The following is a 21,282-nucleotide window of genomic DNA, read 5'->3' on the forward strand; positions in this document are numbered from 1 at the left end:
ATTACGATTTTTTTTAATTTTACAATTTTCACCCTCCATCTTCGATGTCATATTTACCTCTCCTCACCCCTACCATTTTCTGACTTACTTCCTCCTAATTATTCAGCAAACAACTTAATTGACAGTACTTTCTGTAACTTATCTCTCTTCCCCACTTCCAAATTCAAGTCTCTTTTTTAAAAAGTCACCTGTACTCTACCTTTTATCGTTTTCTACTCTTCCCAGGATTTTTCTTTTTTTATTCCTCTTAATGTCAATAGCCAGCCCTTCCTGTCCCAGACCTCCATATCTTAAAGTACCAAGTATAGACACCACACAAATGGTTTCCTAACTCAGGGGCTGAGAAAGCTGGCACCGGCGAAATGAAGAGTGGTTAACTGATTAAAGCTGAAACCTTTATCCTATGTTGGAGACAAAAATAAAGTTAAAATGTTTAAATACATGTCTAACACACTCAACCCATTCCACAATGAGGTCTTGATCATCCAACCTTTTTGGCACCTGTAGACGGCAGTGTGAAAACCCACACGTGCTGTTTGCTTGTAGGGGTTCCACCCCAGCTCCTAATGTCTTTGCTTCCCCTCATTTGCAGTGGTCGGTATATATCCGAGCTGCTGTCCGGAAAGAGAAAGGCCTGCCCATCCTTGTGGAGCTGCTGCGGATAGACAATGACCGAGTGGTGTGTGCAGTGGCCACGGCACTCCGGAACATGGCCTTGGACGTCAGGAATAAGGAGCTCATTGGTATGTTCCCTCCGATTCACAGTGTCTGCCTTTTTTTTTAATTGAAGTACAGTGTACTTCCTGTGGTTGACTCCATGTGCAGGATGTATATGCATGTACAGAAACAGAGCATGTGTTAGAGGCCTTGCTTTTCCGGCTCTCCTTCTAGCGGAAATCAGTGCGTTAATTTATCTTTTAGAATTTAGAGGAAAATGCGATGTTTGGTGACATTTCTAATCTTTGCAAATTAAAAATGACCGCAGTGCTCAGCACCGGATACCATCGCCCTGATCCTCTAAATCCCTGTCAGGCTGTTTGTTTGCTTCCCACGTTGTGAACTGGAATTCTAATGGGATACAGGCCACTTTTCTTCCTCTCGCTATGTTAAAATTTACTTTGGATTAGACTATACTGGCTCTTTAATCCTATTTTTAAAGAATCATCTCCCTTTAGTTTGGTGTTCAAGAAATAGGGAGGCTCTTTTATTAATGAAGCATTAAAGTGGCATATATTCACCTATTTATTCAACAAATTTTGTCCATGACCTACTTTGTTCCAGGCCTGTTCTAGGCCCAGAGATGATATCAAAGCAGCCAGGAAGCCTTGCCCTGGTGGAATTTACATGCTGAAGGGGGGAGGTGTGCAGCCAACAAAATACACACATGAATCCCACGACGTGGTAGAAACTTTCTATGGGGAAAATGGAGCTGGGTCAGGCACAATGTAATTGGTGAGGTTGCGATTTTTTTTCAGTGAAGTGAAATTTACATAATATAAAATTAACCACTTTAAAATGTACCATTTAGCATTTTGGCAATGTCGTGCAACCAGCACCTATGTCAAGGTCCAAAATATTTCCATGACCCTAAGGAAAGCCCTGTACCCATTAGGTGGTCATCCCCCAATTCCCCTTCCTCCCAGCTCCGGCAGCCACCAGTCTACTTTCTATGGATTTTCCTATTCTGGATATTTCCTATAAATGGAATCACACAAGACGTGAGCTTTTGTGTCTGGCTTCTTGCACTTAGCGTAAGGGGTTGTGATTTTAAATGAGAGGTCAAAGTCAAAATAGGAGATGTTGGGAAGGTAACATTTGAGCAGAAGCCTGAGGGAGGTGAAACAGAGCCCTGTGGCTCTTTGGGGGGAAGAGCACCTAACTGAAGGAGCAGCCTCTGCAGACAGCCTCCCAGAAGGGGATCTGGAAGCACGCGTTTGGGTTTAAGGCCTTTGCAGGGCCTGGTGTGCCTGGTGCAGAGTGAGTGGTGGGAGCCCAGGCTGGAGAGACCTTCTGGTTCCTCCCTCTGTAACTGGGAGGATGCCCACCCAGGCCAAGGTCGATTGATGCTTGGAGAGTGATGAACCACAGGGACCTGCCCGGGGAGAGGCGCAGCCTCCGCACATACCATTGCCCTCCTGGGATCAAAGATATGACTCTGGTGGGGTGGTTGATCAATGCAGCATGAAGCTTGCCCACAGGTAGCAGGTAGCAGCAGAGGTCAGGCAGCAGGGAGCTAGACCACCCATCATGGCAAAGGTTCTGGTTATGCAGCTTCTGGGGGATTTGGGAAAAGCAGGTGAGAGCAGGCAAAGGGGGAAGATTCCATTCCTGGGGCAGTTGGAGTACCAGGCGTGGGTCCAAGTCTCATATACAAATTATGCATAGATACAGCGGTCTACCTCCACTATCCAAATTCCTGAACGTGGCGTACCAAGCCCTTCATGACCTGGGAACCAGCCACTTTTCTCCTGCCGTTTCGCAATACCCATCATATCCTCCAATAAATACCAAAGTATTTGCAGGTCTCCAAGCCATTTATTTATTCACAGGGACCAGATTTCAAATCTGCGTCTAATAAATGCAATTATTTGTTATGCTTGCAGTACATCATCAGGCATGAAATAAACTCACAATTTTATAATTATACTTAGTTTGAATTTAATTTAAATGGTGGTGGTGGATGTTACATATTTAAACTACACTATTAGCCCTCTCCATATCCACTTTCCTTTTCCTTGCATAGGTGTTTTAGACAGGACAGCGCTGGGGCTTGTAATCAAATCCTGGGGCTCCTCTATAAAATGCAGGGAAAATCAATAGCTAATCAGTCTACTGCTTGGGTACGAACTACTAGGTGTTGTGCATTTGGGTGTTTTATTTCTTTTGGTGGATTAAAATATAACAAAATAGGGAACTATTGATTGGTTTTCTAGCTTCAAGGCGTCTCTTCTTTCCGAGAAGCCAGTTATCTAGAACTGTCTCTGAGGCAGGAACATTTGGAAGTCCATATTGCCCATGTTAAATTAAGCCTTTACTATCAAATGTCACCAGACAGGAAAGGGAACCAAATGTTTAAAAATAGGAGTGAAAATATCTCAGCTTTATGGAGTCAGTAACTTTTTTCTTGAGTAAGAAAAGCAGAATTGAACCAAAAAAACACTCTTCTATTCTATCTAGGAGAAAGGAAATGTGACCTTTGCTAACTCTTTTGCTTTAAATATTGTATCAAAGTAGTGGTTCTTTATAGGAAAATGCTCTACAGAACTTTATATATTGAAAAAAAAGCTGCAACGACTTTGAACCAAGAACAAAGACAAAATTAAAGTTGGACTTTTCTATCAACTCTCAATCAAAGCTTTGGTGACCTTGTATGGTTTCCTGGTGTTAAAGATCATTTATATTCTGAAAACTCCCAAATAGATATCTCTGGTATGAATCTCACATCTCTGTATCCAATAGTCTGTCCACCACCTGCACCGGATATCTGACAGGCATCTCAAGTAAAACACCTCCAGACCTGGGTTCCTTGTCTTTTCCTCCAAAACCAATCCTTCTGCAGGCTTCCGCATGGCAACCTGTCCCTGCAGTGGTCCAGGATAAGCACCTTGCTGTCCCCTTTGATTCTTTACTCTCATATCCAGTCCATCAACAAATCTGGTCTTCCTTCTGAATTTTCCCATAACCTGACCCTTCTCACCTTCATTGCCTTATCCCCCCAGATCCCATCCTCTCTCACCTGCGTTATTACCATGGCCACTTTCCTGGTGGCGCAGTGGTTGAGAACTCTCTGCTTTTACCCTCACCCCCTACCATCTACTCTGAAAGGAGCAGCCAGAGTGGTCCTATCAAAACCTTACAGCATGTCTTTTCTCCACTTAAAACCTTCCACCAGCTCCTCATTTCTTTCAGTGTAAAGTTAAGTCTTTGCAAGGCAGACACGGCTCTATACAATCCAGTTCTCTGTTCCCTCTCCAGCCTCAACTTCTTCCTCACTGGCATTAACCTTTCTGTGGCCACTGCTTCACTGCAGTCCCTTTATGACCTGAGCCAAAAGCCTGCCTCAGGGCCCTTGAACATGCAATTTCCTCTGCCTGCACTCCTCTTCCTGCAGATGTCCATGTGGTCAATCCTCATCCCCTCAGGTCTTTACTCAAGTGTTACTTTCCCAATACAACCTTTTCCGGTGCCCATTCTTAAAATTCTATCCCCTTTTCTGCTTTACTGATCTTCACACTACTAATCACCCTCTAATATATAACATATTATTTATTTATCTTATTTCTTGTCCATCTCTCCACACTAGAATGTAAACCCATTAAGAGCAGGAAGTTCCACCTTGTGTGTTTACTGATATAGCTCGTGTACCTAGAACAATGCCTGACCCATACCAGGGATTCATCACTATTTGCTGAATGAATAACTGAACTTTTTCCTGTCTGGCCTTTATCTTATAATGAACTCCACATCAGCAAAACATTAAGTAAGCAAATGAAATAAAACATTAACTAAAGAAAAGGATTTTATATTAATAAAGAAAATCATCCAAAAGCCAGTTCATTTTCCTACTAAAGTTTACTAGATGTATGCAGACACTCAGAATTTCAGAAGGAATCCAGTTGTTTTCAATCACTGGGGTCCAGTTTAAATTACATCTCTTCTTTAGATCATTCTTTTAATTGGAGGGGGCAGCTACCACAACTCTGGTTAAGGAAAGGTTCATCTTCCTTGGACTCCATGATAAGGAAAAGTCCAAATAAGCTATTGAACAACAATCAGTCCACCCCATCAGCTCTAATGAGGTTCAGGTAGTAGCACACATGATCTAACTTGATCATGGTATATGACCCTTTTAATGTATTGTTGGATTTGGATTGCTAGTATTTTGTTGAAGATTTTTGCATCCATCTATGTTCATCAGTGATATTGGCCTGTAATTTTCTTTCTTTGTGGTATCTTTGTCTGGTTTTGGTATCAGGGTGATGGTGGCCTCGTAGAATGAGTTTGGGAGTATTCCTTCCTCTGCAATTTTTTGGAATAGTTTCAGAAGGATAGGTGTTAGCTCTTCTCTAAATGTTTGATAGAATTCACCTGTGAAACCGTTTGGTCCTGGACTTTTGTTTGTTGGGAGTTTTTTAATCACAGTTTCAATTTCAGTCTTTGTGATGGTCTGTTCATATTTTCTATTTCTTCCTGGTTCATTCTTGGGAGATTGTGCCTTTCTAAGAATTTGTCCATTTCTTCGAGATTCTCCATTTTATTGATGTATAGTTCCTTGTAGTAGTCTCTTGTGATCCTTTGTATTTCTGTGGTGTCCATTGTAACTTCTCCTTTTTCATTTCTAATTTTATTGATTTGAGTCCTCTCCCTTTTTTTCTTGATGAGTCTCACTAAAGGTTTATCAATTTTGTTTATTTTTTCAAAGATCCAGGTTTTAGTTTCATTGATCTTTTCTATTGTTTTCTTGATCTCTATGCCATTTATTTCTGCTCTGCTCTTTCTGATTTCTTTCCTTCACTAGTTTTGGGTTTTGTATGTTCTTCTTTCTCTAGTTGCTTTAGGTGTAAGGTTAGGTTGTTTATTTGTGATTTTTCTTGTTTCCTGAGGTAAGATTGTATTGCTATGAACTTCCCTCTTAGAACTGTTTTAGCTGCATCCCATAGATTTTGGATCGTTGTGCTTTTGTTTTCATTTATCTCAAGATATTTTTTGATTTCCTCTTTGATTTGTTCCAAAAAAATTTTTTTTTTAAGATAGTAGCACTGAAGTAGTATCACATACTCTGCCTCTCCTTGTCTTTCCATTTGGGCTGTTTCCATGGTTCTGTGTATGTCTCTGCCATCAGGTGATAAGTAGGCTACAGGTAGATCTTTGTGTTCTTCCAAATGGCATCATGCAGTGGGCCAGGTGAATGCACATCCATCCATTTCCTTGCAGCCTTCCAAAAATGTTAATTATCCTTCTGTATAAAGTGTTATTTCATCATTCAGAAAGAGGTTTTTTTTTTGCGGTACACGGGCCTCTCACTATTGTGGCCTCTCCCATTGTGGAGCACAGGCTCCAGACGCGCAGGCTCAGTGGCCATGGCTCACGGGCCTAGCCACTCCGTGGCATGTAGGATCTTCCCGGGCTGGGGCACGAACCCGTGTCCCCTGCATCGGCAGGTGGACTCTCAACCACTGCGCCACCAGGGAAGCCCAAGAGGTTTTTTTTTAATGGTAATGATTAGCTTCAGAGAAAAGAACAAACAACACTGTATTGTTCTAATAAGTTTACCAAAATGCCATCCATTTCAGCACATTGACAGTTCCTGATGAAGATGGCAGGTATTTCTTTTCCGGATTCCCTATCCTCTGCCAACAAGCAAACAAACAAAACTAAGAAAATAAAAAACTGCAAACACCTAGGAACACTGGACAGGAGAAGTACTGGGTGGTGTTACCAAATGGCCTCTTATCCCTAACTGCTCTTTTTGATGAATTATTCAGCCAGACCAGTTTTTGTACCATCATCCCCACTCACAAACCTGTACCCAAACTGTATCCCTCCCTGGCATGGTCTTTCATCTCTGTGCATTTACTCACCCCCCAGCCATCACTCAGAGCCCAGCTCTAGGTGTCCTTCCTGATGAACACTGCTCCTTGAACACAGAAAGGAGGTGGGTAATACCTACTTGATAAAAAATCTTTTAATTTATCTTGGATTTCCATTATTTAATTTTATTTTTGTGTTGTCTCTTTTTGTGTGTATGCATTGCATTTCCCCCCAATGAAATAAGAAGCAGGAATCGGGTTCCAAATTTATTTGTATGTCCTACCGTGCCTAGCGCTTTGCTATGCTCAGTACGTATTTGCTGAACTAATTCTCTGATGGGAGAATAACACGGGTTTTTTATTCTGGAGAACAGATCTAGAGGAGGTTTGGGGAATCCCACAAAGAGAGAAGGAGGGGTAGAGGGGAGGTCTGTTTCAGCCTCTTTCCACAGCATCCAGGGAAGAGAGAAAAGAAAGCTCGGTTGCTGCCTGAAATCCTGGACTCTAGTCAAACTCATTCTGCTGCCACTTTGGAAGAGGTTTGGGATTGGGCGGGAATTAGTAACACTCTCTGCGTATGCCCAGATAGCTATCGGAGATTGGCAGAGCCACTGCACCCCTGCGGGTGGCATTGGCAGAGCTCACAGGGCACCCTCCCTTCACTTCCCTGGGTGGTGGCTACATGCCACATTTTCCGGCAGGCAAGCCAGGACTGGGGCGCTGGAAGCATCCTCCCGGCTGCCTCACTCCCCTCCCCGGACTCAAGAGAAGGACCTTCCACTGCTTTGTGAACCTGGCCCTTCCTTCCCCAGCTCATCTCAGTCCTTTAGCCATGTCCTCTCTACCCTGTGTGACCCTTTCCCTGCACTCTGTTATCATCTGGAGGCCAGGTCACCACGTTTGGAATTGTAGAATGCTGCCTCCATACATTCATATGATATGACCCATTCTTCGCATTGGGCTGACCTTCTTTTCACGTTGTCAACTCTCTGAGCTTCTTCTATTCAGGCAACACCCTCTCAACCCAATCCAGCCTCAAAGCACCAGACAGCACCAGACAGAATCCAGACACTCTGGCATCAGGGAGGGCCGTTTCCCAGGGGAGCCTGCTGGCTCCTAAGCACAGCTGTCCCCCAAAAGAGACAGAAGAGAAGGGAGCCCCAAATCTCCAGGGGCACCTAGCAGTGCATGTCTCACACTTTTCCACACTCATGAACTCATGAACAAAAGAAGGGTAGTTTCTTGCCCGGGAACTAATTATGATTTAAGCAACAAGCCCATTGCTACTTGTGTCATGGTTTTCAGATCGTCCCTTTCATTCATTCTGGGGAGGAGGGGGCAGTGGGGCTGACACAAGGGACATTCTGTTCCTAGCCTTTTTTCTTGCCACAATCTATTTAAAATATTCAAATAAAAGATTTTATCTGACCACTCTAATGATTCTTTACAGACAGTGGTTGCTTTTATTTAAAGGATTACATAAAAACGTTCTGTATTTAAGTGAAAATAAAGACGGAATAAAGGAGAAGGTAATGTTGATGGAATGTTAACCACCCCTCCCCTGACAGCCCCTGCCCCTGTGTCAGATCTTTACTTGGTGAGAAATGTGTTTTCCTTTGCAGAACTGGAGGGGGAAAACGGGGGGGGGGGGGAACCTTCACTGTATCCATACTGTCCTAAATGTGTGTAGCTTTGTAAACATTCTCTTTTGTTTAGTCATCTCACAGCTGAAATTTTGAGATGTGTATCCATGGAATTCTACACCTGGCAGCCCTGATCTTCATCCAGACTTTGGGGTCTATTTTACCCAGTTCTCGAATCATGAGAGCATGTTCTCTCGGGGAATAAACAGACACCTAAGCCTGTGTCTCAGTCTCCATGAAGCAGCATTCCAGATGTTACTCAGGAGATCATTTCTCAACGTTTGTCTCAATTCTTTGGCCTAGGAATGAAATGACATCCTGGTAATCACCCTCTGAGTATTCAGAATATCACTGCATCACAGTGTCTCCTAGGGCTCTTAAAATGCATGGCACTACCAGTTAAAATACACACGTGTGTGTGTTTTATTACATTCTCATCTCATGCCAGTGGCTTCCGTGTAGCAGAACCCGCCGGGATGTGGGCACCCCATTCTGGAGGGCAGACTTTTCACAGGCCACTCATCACACATGGGCACTTTCTTTATCTGTGCTCCAGACCCTGGGGAATCCCACCTGTGCCCAGGGAAAGACTTGAGGTTCTGGAAACCTCAGTGCAACCTGGGAGGCAAAGTAATATTTTTATTCCTGGGAATGTCTGAGCTTTACTTTATTAAGTAGGTTTGAGGACATTTTTAGAGACATACCTTCTCTGCCTTTCAAAACATGTTTCTTCAGACCCTGGCAGATGTTGTTTTAATTAAAACACATGTAATTTCAATTAGTATTTTAAAAAGAAGCCCGGTTTCCCAGACAAGGTGATTTTTCAGAACATTCTTTGCTGACTCGCTTTAATAACTTGATTTCACGAGCCAAATTCTAGGCAGCCAGAGAGCTGTGTGCTTTGGCCAGAACTTGGTATCTTCAGATTAGGTGCCTGTGTTAGAGCTCTCATCTCCCAAACCCGAGAACCTAATCTCATGAATGCTGCCCTCCTTTCCAGCAAAGACGTGGGTTCTTTGTTAATGAACTTCAGACACCTGTTGGGGAATTTTGGCGGCTGGGTCTGGCAGATAAGAATTCCTTGGAAGGGGAAGTTGTAAATAAATTGAAGGGCCAATAATGATTTTATTAAACAAGACTTAATGATTGGCCCCTTGGAAATACTCGATGTGGGGAAAAGGCAAAACTGAGTCAACTGAAATTTCCATTTGATGCAAATTTCAGAACCTCCACTGTAAGAAAAGAGGGAGAAAACACCTAACTTTATTTGGACCATTTCAGTATTTATTTTAATGCCTGGTCAAACAGTTTCAGAAGAAAAGCTTTAGAGAAGAGAATGCATAAGAAATGAAATGGCTCTCCAAAATACCCCCACTCTTGAGAATCGAAAGTAAAAAAGAGGATTTTAGCAGAATAATGTTTTTATTGTTTGTTTGTTTGTTTTTGCGGTACGCGGACCTCTCACTGTTGTGGCCTCTCCCGTTGCAGAGCACAGGCTCCGGATGCACAGGCCCAGCGGCCATGGCTCACAGGCCTAGCCGCTCCGCGGCATGTGGGATCTTCCCGGACCGGGGCACGAACCCGTGTCCCCTGCATCGGCAGGCAGACCCTCAACCACTGCGCCACCAGGGAAGCCCCAGAATAATGTTTTTATGTTATATTCCTTCTCCATGTTAACTGCTAGTTCTTCCCCTTGCCAAAAGGGGGGAAAAAACATTTAATCATGTGGAAATTAATTGTTATTTTTACTTTCTAATACTAAAAATAATGGATTAGAAAGTAGTTTAAAAGTTTTAAAATGAATACTTTTTTAGCCATTCTGCCTTATGCTTGATTGTATTTATTATGCTGGATCTTGAGGAATTGCAGAGCAGGCAAGGGTAGATGTAATTGGGGGTTCCGCTAAAAAAAAAAAAAAAAAAAAGATGTATAGGCTGGTGCCATCAATTGAGTGGTCCAGTGGATCTGACCTGGAGGACACATAAGGCAGTAAGACGAAGAGAAGGCAGACACTGTAGAGAGGTGAGGCAGCCATCCCAGGACGAAGGACACAGCAAGCCCCAGAAGAGGCTGGAGACCCAGGAGGTGATGGAAGATTGGCAGGGCAGCTCCCCTAGCATCTGGGCAGCTGAGGCCAGGAGCTAGGATGCTGGTCTGTGAGATGGCACAAAAGCAGATTTTGCTCCTTGAGAAGAAGCAAGCTTCCTGAGATGCTTTGAGAAGAGAAAGCCCATCTGTTCATCCTGCCAGACTGAGGTCAAAGAGGAGAAGAGAGGCAAAGAATCAGGCAGTTCCCAACAGCTCCTCCTCAAAATGTCCCAAAAGTTCTTTCAAGACACTTAGTTGAAATTCAGAGATTTCTTCTCTTATAACCAAGAAAGCTCATGAAAATGTACTGTCTCTGAGCAAACCTGTTTTTTCAAATTTAAAATGGAATTCCCTATTCAGTTTTGTGTATGATAACATCTTTGAACAATGTCAGGTAAAATACTGGCTTTGGAGTGGAATGATAAAAGGCAAGCGGCTTGTTTCCTAAAGCACGTAATATCCTTTGAATCCCAGATTTTATCATCCTTACTATTTAATGTAGGCAGTTGAACTCGAGAGAGTACAAACCAGAATGGTGCAGGTGTATGGTAATATACAACGTGTTGCTTTTCATTAGGAGTTACTAATATTCCAGCATCAACATTAGAGTGTATTCAATGTGCAAGGTAGATCAAAGGATAAGAAATTCCCATGGTCCTCACTTGCAGGCTTGAACACTTTAATTTACTCATCAGAGAGGAATGTCATAGCTATGAAATGGAAAGTGATGTTAAATTTTTTAACTGAATATTAACTCCACGGACTAATACCGACTAGTGTTTGTGTGAGAGTCAGGTCCACTATAAGTGACCTTGTTACTCTTTTTCTTTTCTTTTTTTTGGGAGGGGGAGACGGGTACTTATCTATTTTTTTAATTGAAGTACAGTTAATTTACAATATTGCATTAGTTTCAGGTGTACAGCAAAGTGATTCGGTTATATATATATTTTTCAGATGCTTTTCCATTATAGGTTATTATAATATATTGAATATAGTTCCCTGTGCTATACAGTGGGACCTTGTTTATCTATTTTATATATAGTAGTGTGTATGAATTAATCCCATACTACTGATTTATCCCTCCCCCACGTTCCCCTATGGTAACCATAACTTTTTTTCTATGTCTGTGAGTCTGTTTCTGTTTTGGAAATAAATTTTTTTCTATTATTTTTTAGACTCCACATATGGTGATATCATATAATATTTGTCTTTCTCTGATTGACTTCACTTAGTATGATCATCTCTAGTTCCATCCATGTTGCTGCAAATGGCATTATTTCATTCATTTTTATGGCTGAGTAATATTCCATTGTATATATGTACCACATTTTATTTATCCATTTATCTGTCTATGGACACTTAGGTTGCTTCCGTGTCCTGGCTATTGTAAATAGTGCCATTATGAACATTGGGGTGCATGTGTCTTTTCAAATTAGAGTTTTCATCTTTTGGGAGGTATATGCCCACTAGGAGTGGGATTGCAGGGTCATGGTAGCTCTATTTTCAGTTTTTGGAGGACCCTCCATACCGTTTTCCATAGTGGCTGCACCAGTTTACATTCCCACCAACAGTGTAGGAGGGTTCCCTTTTCTCTGCTCCCTCTCCAGCATTTATTATTTGTAGAGTTTCTGATAATAGCCATCCTGACTGGTGTGAGGGGATACCTCGTAGTTTTGATTTGCATTTCTCTAATAATTAGTGATGTTGAGCATCTTTTCTTGTGCCTGTTGGGCATCTGTATGTCGTCTTTGGAGACATGTCTATTTAGCAACCTTGTAACTCTTAGAAAGTGAGAATAGAGGGTGCGTGTGAGAGAAGAGCCACAGGCCTCACTCACCAGCAAATAGTTATGGAGGGACCACTGGGGCTACTGCAGGAAACAAGGCCTCGACTTGCTTCCTTAGACCAGAGTTCCCCACACTGTGTACCACGAATGGGTCACAGATGTGCTGCAACTTTGATTCAGCCCTCAGGAAGGTCTGGGGAGCAAGCGCCTGGATCTGTAGCCCCCAGCAGCGCACAGCTCTGACCCCAGGACACAGTACAGGTATTAGCATTTTCTATGTGTGCCATGCTGAGGAAACAATTTAGAAGTTCTACCCAAGACAGGCCTCCCACCGCCACAGCCCAATACGAGACACCTGTGCTCTGTCACTCTACCTGAGACTCAAAAGGTTGAACTTTCAGGTCATCCTCCCCTTTACTCCTCAGATACTAACCCAAACCCTAGTTTTTTATTTGCCCCTATTTTCCCAGTGACAGAAATGGATAGACCCTTTGGGTTTTTTTCCTTCTTTTCTTTATCCTTAGACAGTAAATCCATCAGGATATCTTGTTGACACTTCTTTGGGGAGTTGCTTGAATTCCTTACTCTTCATGTGTATTTCCCCTTCCAATTTCAGCCTGCAGTATGGCAAGTCCAGGGCATGCCCATGGTATCCTACCTGGGTCACTTTGTTCCTCTCACCCTTTCTAAGCTCCCACCCCCAAATCACTGCTGCCACCCTGACCTTCGTAAAATCCTTCAATAAAGGAATATTCGGTGTTTCCATGATATGCATGATACAAAGCGAACTCTGCCACCTGATTTTATTTTTCAGTAAAACAGTTTGTATTAAGGCCCTTGCAAGAGTCTCCATGCTTCCTAGTATGGGCATGTCTCTCTTCTAATCTTGCTCCAACCTCTGAGAAGCATTTGAAATATTCATACATCTTCATTCCTAAAAGAAAACTTTCCTAGTTTTCTTCCTTCCTCTTTCTTTTCCTTTGGCTTTTTCTCCTCCACTCTGCTTCAGGGCTCTGTCCTGGGTCAATCTTCTGTAAAGCCCATCACATAAATTCATTATTTCTGACATTGTATTTTCCAGTTCTAGAATTCCCATTTAGTTCTTTCTTATAGTTTCCATTTCTCTGCTGAATTTGTTCATTTTTTAATCATGCATGTTGTCCATTTCTCCACTTGATATTTAACATTTATATCACAGATCAAGTCCTTGTCTGCTTATTCTAGTATCTGGGTTATTTGTGGATTTGCCTGTATTGACTATCCTTTCTCTTCATTTTTGGCCACATTTTCCTGCTTTGTTACATGTCTTGTGATTTCTTGTTTATGCTAGACATTGTGTGTTAAAATATTAGAATTGGCTGAAGTCGATAATACATACCTCCAACAAAATACCCCATTTCTTCTATCAGTCTGCTAAGGTGGAGGGCTGAATTAATCAAACATGTATTTTAGCTGTATCTGGGCTTTAGTTAAATTCAGTTTTTACCACTGATTCAAATGTTTCAAGAGCAATGGTCAGTATTTAACCTACAGTTGGGCTTAGAAGCTGAGCACATACAGATTCTGGAGATGTCTGTGCATCACAGCCCAGTCATTACTTTCTGAGTCAGAGGAGGTGTTTAGATACCTGCACTACCTACATTTTTCAGACCTTAAATAATTTTACTCTCACTGTCCCTATCCAACCTCAGTACTTACTTTTTATTTTTATTTTTTATAAATTTATTTATTTATTTTTGGCTGCATTGGGTCTTCATTGCTGCACGTGGGCTTTCTCTAGTTGCGGCGAGCGGGGGCTACTCTTCCTTGCGGTGTGCAGGCTTCTCCCTGCAGTGGCTTCTCTTGTTGCAGAGCATGGGCTCTAAGTGTGCGGGCTTCAGTAGTTGTGGCACATGGGCTCAGTAGTTGTGACTCACGGGCTCTAGAGCGCAGGCTCAGTAGTTGTAGAACATGAGCTTAGTTGCTCCACGGCCTGTGGGATCTTCCCCGACCAGGGCTCAAACCCATGTCCCCTGCATTGGTGGGTGGATTCTTAACCACTGTGCCACCAGGGAAGTCCCAACCTCAATACTTACTGTTCCTAAGTTCACAGCTGTCCTTCGAGTTGGGCTGTCTCCCCACTGTCCCTGCTCTTACCCTTCTCTTTCCACTTGAGCTATTCTATCCCCCACTCCCCACAGTTGCTCTTTCGCCACCTCCTTTCTATCTACTCCTTACCCATCCTCCAAGACAAATTCTAGTTCCACCCCTTTTACAAAGCGTCCCTGAGAACTCTTTCTTTAATTTTGTGCTCTATTTGAACTCTTTCATGCTTATCAATGTATTTTCCCAAATTTAGCACATAAGGAGTATTGTGCACAAGACCCATATGAGTGCATGATGCTAATGGATGCAGCAGTATCGTCTCCTCGGCCAAGCCAGTAGCTCTTTAGGAACAAGAAAAACGTCTTTCTCTGTTTTCTCTTTTTATGCTTCTTTTGAAAGTCCTGGCAATGCCTAGCATCGTATGAATGTGATGACAGCCACAGGGAGGTGTTGCATCGTTCTGCTAGAATATGAACTCCAGGGGAGCAGGGGGAGTAGCTGCCTTATTTGCTGCTGGAACCCCCAGAACAGGGCTGTTCCAGCATCTGGCAGATAATTGTTAGGTTTTATTTGAATGCACAGTAGGTTGAAGTCATAATATTGCGGTTTCATCAACCAAATTACCAGTGTTATGTGTTGATTTTCCTAATTATTCAAAATTGGTTTGCAGTGATAACCTATAGCATATCATCGTTGACAAATGAGACCTACATACCTACCCTCACCCTCCTTCCTCACCTTGAACACACCACCACCACTACATCCCTAAAAATAGAGCTCCAAGCCTTATTTTTATTATGTAAACAAAAACAGTTGAAAAACACTTTTTGAGACTATGATTCTTGATCTCAGTTGTATATTGGAATCACCAGAGCCCATCCCCAGAGACAGTGAGTTATTAGCACTTATTTTTCAGCTCCCTGGAGGTTGTAATATCTAGCCAAGGTTGAGAACTACTGCTTTAAATCTCTGTAAGACCCATCGTAAATGAAAACAGCCTGCTAATCTCCTGGAAAACTGTCTTCTCCCAATTTTGAAATGTTTTATAATGACTGCAGTCTAAACCTGAAGTCATTATCCTCTGAGCACTTTTCTCTGAGACATGCCATTTCTTTGATTGCAACAGACACAGAAATTTTCTCCAGAAATTATTCTGATTCAGACTTCCTCTTTACATTATTGTATGTAATGGATGATGGCTTTGAAATAGCTGATTTCAGTTAACATTGCCACTAAAGGTACTGATAGCTAGAGTCAAAACAAAGCATGAATTCTTGCAAATGTATTTACACATAGTAGGAATATCAAGTGGGCATCAGCTCCCTGTTGTAGAATAATCTTTCATAACACACACTTAGGTGAAGATGTCATGAGTCTCTTCAGTTTGGCAAAGGATTCTAACTTTACCTTTCCACTTAATTAAGCCCCTTATGGTTAAAGACTAATTGAATCAAGGGGGTGATTGTAAAGAACTTTTTGGAAACATCAAATTCAAGGGTAAGGCTGACAGTAGAGTTCAGGGCCGAGAAGGCTACAGGGACTGTCTTAGTTTTTCTGATGGAAGCAGGGTGTCACCTTGGTGCCGTCCTTCCCCACTCAGGGTGTCTGAGTTCCCCACCACTTGGGAAGCGTGCCAGTGCCCAAGCTAAAAATGCCCACGGGGTACCAATGAGCAAGCAAAGAAGGAGAAAAATAACCAGAAAATATACAAATTAATACTTTGAGTTATAACCCTGCCTCACAAGCATCCTTCCAAAACACGAGAGTATTAGCATTACCTTTCTGAGAGCTGCTTTTCTTGAGTTAAAGCTACTTATCACTTCCCAAATATACTCTTCTTTGCTGTGACCTTATACCTCTGCCTGGATGATTTATTAAAATGTGTTTTCTTTGATGTGCATAGGTGATGCTAGGCAGTGCGTGTTTTAAGTTGCTTTTGAATCTGGTATCTCTGGGGTTTGGTATGGGGGAGGCTGCATCAGCTATGGAAGAAGCTAATGGCTTCCCTTGAGGATCAAACCTTTGACCTTGCTTTCTTGGCTGGATGCTAATCTGCCGAACTAAGGAAAATCAGACAATGGGGAGACCCAAGGAATAATTCCATTGGCTTCATTGAACATCCCTCAGTTGACCTGATCCTGTATACCCTAGTGTTAAGTGTCACCTTCTTCTGTGACACCTCACTTACCCCCAGGAGCAATACTGGAATTGTATTCCATTCTCACCAGTTTTCACTACTGGCCCAGACTGGGGGAGAAGAGCTAGTGGACAAAAAGATGTAGGGTAGGTGATGAATATTGACAAGGCTATTTGTTGAACGAAGGTAAAGCGTATTGTTTCTGAAGCATCATTATAGGGGAAAATAGAGGATTGTTCAGTTACCTATTTTCCACTAGGCAAAGGACTAGAACTAGCTAAAAACATCTGAATTACAAAGTAGAACACCTCCCTGGATCAATGTTTTAAATGGTAAGCAAGTGACTGTGCTACTCAATTGGATAGTAATGATCTGTGAGCAACAGACAATGAATGCCGAGCATTCAGTAGTTAAGTACAGTTTGCCACAAAGCCCATCTTAAATGGGTAAGTGATCTCCTATGTGTAAACATGACTGCATCCACGGTAATTAGGTGCAAATGTGAAGGGACAGACTGACTAAGTCAGGCTTTGTCTTCTTCCCACATTAGCTTAAAGCAGCACATATAGGCACCCTGCTTTTTATCTTCCCAGCTGGCTCCCTGGGTCACCCCCAGCCAGCTGGGCTGGTGGGCTCTGGGCAAGAATGGAGCAGAGGATTTGGGGGTTTGGAATGAGAGTGATCCTTGGAGAGCAGTGCTGGGGAAGTGGAGGAAAACCAGAACTACAGACAAGAGACAATACCAGTGACAGTAACAACTACAGCCTAGCCCCCATGCTTCATCTGCAAACACCCGCTCCTGTTCGGGGCCGCTGGAAGGAAGCTGAGGGCCTGGCATAAGCTGGATGCAGAATAAACAAACGGCAACTGCCTAGAACTAACTAGACAGAGAAATCAGTGAATCCAACTATTTGGGTGTCTTCTTTGGAAAAATGTCTATTCAGATCACTTTTAATCAGACTGGGTTTTTTTATATTGATTTCTCTGAGTTCTTTATATATTTTAGATATTAACTCCTTATCAGATATATGATTTGCAAATATCCTCTCCCATTCCATAGGCTGCCTTTTCATTTCCTTGATGGTTTCTTTAGCTGCACAGAATCACATTTTAAAATATAAACTGTTGCCAAAGATGTAGTTTCCTGTGTGGCATTTGAGAGATAAATCTGACACATCCCTCTTTTAAGTATACCTGATCTGAATATCATAGTGGTTTAATATCCACCATCATCTTTTTAAATAATATGTAAGGAAGTTCTTCATTAATGTTAGAAAGTATATATAATTTCTGTTGCTTCTTGAGCATGTGACCATTTGACATTCCCCAAGAATTTTACTAAATGCTTAAAAGTCTCTTATTCATCATTCTTTCTGCAAACAAAAGATATACAAATTTTTTTTTAATTTAATATTTCTTGTAGTATTAGGCTTTACGTTTCTCTTATGTATTGTTATTACTGTAGTTCTTGGTAGGACACGAGCAAAACAGCAACATACATGTGTCATATATCTTGATTAAAAATTTTAGATATAAAAAGTAAAATTGTATTTGAAATGTATCCCTTAGATGGATGAGCCCTTTTATCCCAATCAATTCAGATAGTCAAAAATGAGTTTTACTTCTTGCTTGAATGAACAGGATTCAGTATCATTCTATTCTCATTGTGTATGTATGTTTATAGATTTAAATACTGAGAAACATCACTCAGATAAGGTGAAGGGAATCAAAGATCTTTATAGCAATATCACTTGATTCTTTCAACTTCTTTTGGATTTTATTTCAAAATCTCATTGGGATCCATCACCAGAAGTTAGTTTTAGTTACCTGTCCAATGGCAACCTGAGTAAGTTCTCCTTCATTCTGGAGAAGGTAAAGAATTGGAAACTACCTCTTTGGAAAAAAAAAAAAAATGGATGAACTGCTCGTCATTAGAGTTGTTTCCTTCTCAACCCAGAAACTAACACTGTGCAGAAAAACACCTTGGTTTGGACTTAGAGCACATTTGCCACTCAGGAGCAGGGAGGGACTAGACTAGGTTCTGTACAGTCAGGTAAGGAAGGCTGTGAACATGCACATGGGAGGGTTTTCAAGCAGATCAGTTTTGTTGGAAGAGTGCATAGGAAAGCCAAGGATCTGAAAATGGGATCCCTGAAAACCCCAAGGCCGTGTGTTCCCTCAGAGTCTTCACGAAGTCCCCGGGCACACAGGGCCCAGGTTGGAGACCACAGCCCCAGGGTAGCCTGACCCTGAAGGACTCCAGATATGACCTTCCCATTGCTCCCACGTGACCAGGGGTTGATGTTAGGAGAATGTGCTTCTCTGATGGGTTAGCTGTATTTTCACAAGCTGTTTCCACATGCGCCATTTTTGAGCTCCAGTTCCTCAGGGGGGGCGCTTTACCACGTGGAGAAAAGCAGCCAACTGCGTGGTGAGAAACACCAGGCAAGATTTAAGGATTACATGTGAAGCTAATAGACTACAGTATGAATTGTATGCTCAATCATAATTTCTTATCTACATATAAAGTATCATTATTGAGACAATGGGTAGAGTATTTGAAACTTCCTGGGGACTAATTAAATAGAAAGAAGTCTGGCTTTCAGACTGGAAGCTCCACAATTCAGTTCTCATACCATAAATGTCTGATGTGATGGTTTAATACAGTTGCCAAGATATTATACTAAGAAACAGCTGGATATTTCAAGGGGTTAGTGTGATTCTGTCCTTGTCTGCTGACTTCAAAAATGTGAAATTATCTCCTCATTCATTTGACCAATATTTATTGAGTGCCAATTATGTGCTGATCCCAGTAGAGCATCAAAGTTTCTGCCTCCTGGAATGTATGGTCCAATGATGGAAAGAGTTTCAAAAGGAAGCAAAAAATATTCACTTTCTGCTTTGGATGTGAACAAAATATTGTAGTTTAAGGGATTAGGGCACAACAAGCGGAGGAAAGTGTTGAATGGGTGGTCAGGAGAGGCCTCTACCAGGTGACACCCAAGCAAATTCTGAGGGATGGGCAAGAACCACATAATAAGCCATCTGGAGAAAGAACTCTCTGGGCAGAAGGAGCAGTGAAGCAAAATCCCTGCTGCAGGATGGAGCTTGGCATGTGCCTAAACTGGTGAGAAGGTCAATGTTTTGCAGCTGGTAAATGAGGCAGGAACAGTTGGAGATGGTGATGGTGAGTGAGAGAAGCCTTTAAGCCTAGAGAAGGAATCTGAAGACTTTGGCTGGGAGAGAGTGATGGGATTTACAGTCCTTGAAGTCCTCTCTGGTTGCTGGTCAGAGACTAGACTGTAGGAAAGCAAAAAGGTCAGTGAGGGCTTGATTTCAGGAGTCTAGGAAGATCATGTTATCATGGTCCAGAGCTGTAGCAAAGGGGTTGGGAAAAGTATTTTGAAGGTGGAGCCAGCAGGACTTGCTGATGGATGGAATGCAAAACACTATAAATAGGAAAAGGAAGGAGAGGACACAGGCTAATAGAATCAGGATTTTGGTTTGGGGTTGAAAGTTTGAAATGTGTATTAGATATGACAGGAGAGATGTCCAGTAGAAAATGGGGAAAAATGGCTTTGATGCTTAGGACTGATATAGTCATAGGTGTATCATCAGTGGGAAAACAAAAAAGATACTTAAAGTCATGGTCCAATTATTTTAATTCTCTAAATACAGAAGCAGCTATAGGAAACCTAATCTAAAAATAAAATGCCTAGCCACAGGTAGACAAGCATTTCTTGGCTCATTAACTAAAGATAGGTTTCTTACATAATTGTATTCTTTTTCTTTCCCTTTCAGTAAAGCAGGCAAGAGATAATGTTTCTTTTGTGAGTGCTACTGAAAAATATAAGACCACATGCACACAAATAATTTCAGAATTATCTGTAGATCACATTGTGGAGCACTTTTAAGTTTGTCTTGTTTAAGGACAGTAAGCAGAGCTTATTCATACACTATAGTTGAGGCATCATGCCTGTTGATCCAACCCAGGAAAAAATATAGCAGTGGGGTGGGGAGAGTGTCAATCAGTTGAGATTGATGAGCAGTGTGGATTTCCATTCACTGGTCTAGACTCTCTTCTTGGGTATTATTTGTTTTACTTTGATTTCCTAAGGCTCATTATTCTGCATAGTCACATTTTACTACTGCAATTTTCGTCTGTCAAGTAATTTGTGTGTGTGTGTAGTCATCCCTTATTATAGTGCCTCTGGGAATCGATGAATCCCTGAGAACAGGACAGCGTACCTAGTCATTCTATCTTGTTCAGTTTTCCATGTGGCAGAAATTGTTTTAGGGGTGTATATGTGAAATGCCAAGTTATTTGAATGGAAATGCTTCTTTGCTAGTACATTTATAAACACAGCAGGGTGGCTACCTCCCCTTGACCCACTCATACAAATGGTCTGGTAGTGAAGTTATCTTCCATTTTTCACCTGTGTGCAAGTCTTGGCAGGTGACTTTGTCAAACATTTAGAAGTGAGAATAGCCTGCAGTGAGGGAACTGCTTCCTGGAGATAAAAATCTAATTGATAGAGGACCATTAGAGACACCTTGTAGTCAAGCTTGCTTTGTTTTGCAGGAAAAAAAATATTTTGCTTCCTCCTTCTTTTGCAGTTCTAAGTAAGGCTCTACTAAATGACAATTCTATAGATAGATAGACAGATAGAGATACAGATATGAATATAGATATTGGAAACAGAGAGTTTTGTGATACTTTTTCTTATAAATTGAATACTTTTTTTTCATTCGTTTGAATTTTAATTGACTGTGGGTGAATGATTTTCCTAACCTTATATGTAACTGGATGTTTGAATGCCACCAGAGTTTTTGTAAGCAATGCGATTTTTGTCCCAAGCCATTTTTAGAGATTTATGTGACTCGTGAAATGGAAAATTGTGGTGGTTCTGCTTTCAAATTCCCAACAGAATTTTTGCATTTGTTTGCTCAAAGTGGAGACCCAGCTCTGTAGTACTGATGATCCATACAACCCACGCCATTAAACGATCAACA

General features: G+C 41.8%; 1 protein-coding gene across 2 annotated transcripts in view; it reads left to right on the plus strand.

Moving 5' to 3' along the window:
• CTNND2 (catenin delta 2) overlaps positions 1-21,282 on the plus strand; it is a 944,584-nt gene that overhangs the window by 837,631 nt on the left and 85,671 nt on the right. For both annotated transcript variants that reach the window (XM_032628308.1, XM_032628309.1), the window contains one exon: positions 593-743. In XM_032628308.1, coding sequence (XP_032484199.1) covers positions 593-743 — 151 coding nt within the window. The remainder of the gene's footprint in view (positions 1-592; positions 744-21,282) is intronic.

The sequence above is a fragment of the Phocoena sinus genome, chromosome 3 (genome assembly GCF_008692025.1).
Source record: "Phocoena sinus isolate mPhoSin1 chromosome 3, mPhoSin1.pri, whole genome shotgun sequence".
NCBI lineage: Eukaryota > Metazoa > Chordata > Mammalia > Artiodactyla > Phocoenidae > Phocoena > Phocoena sinus.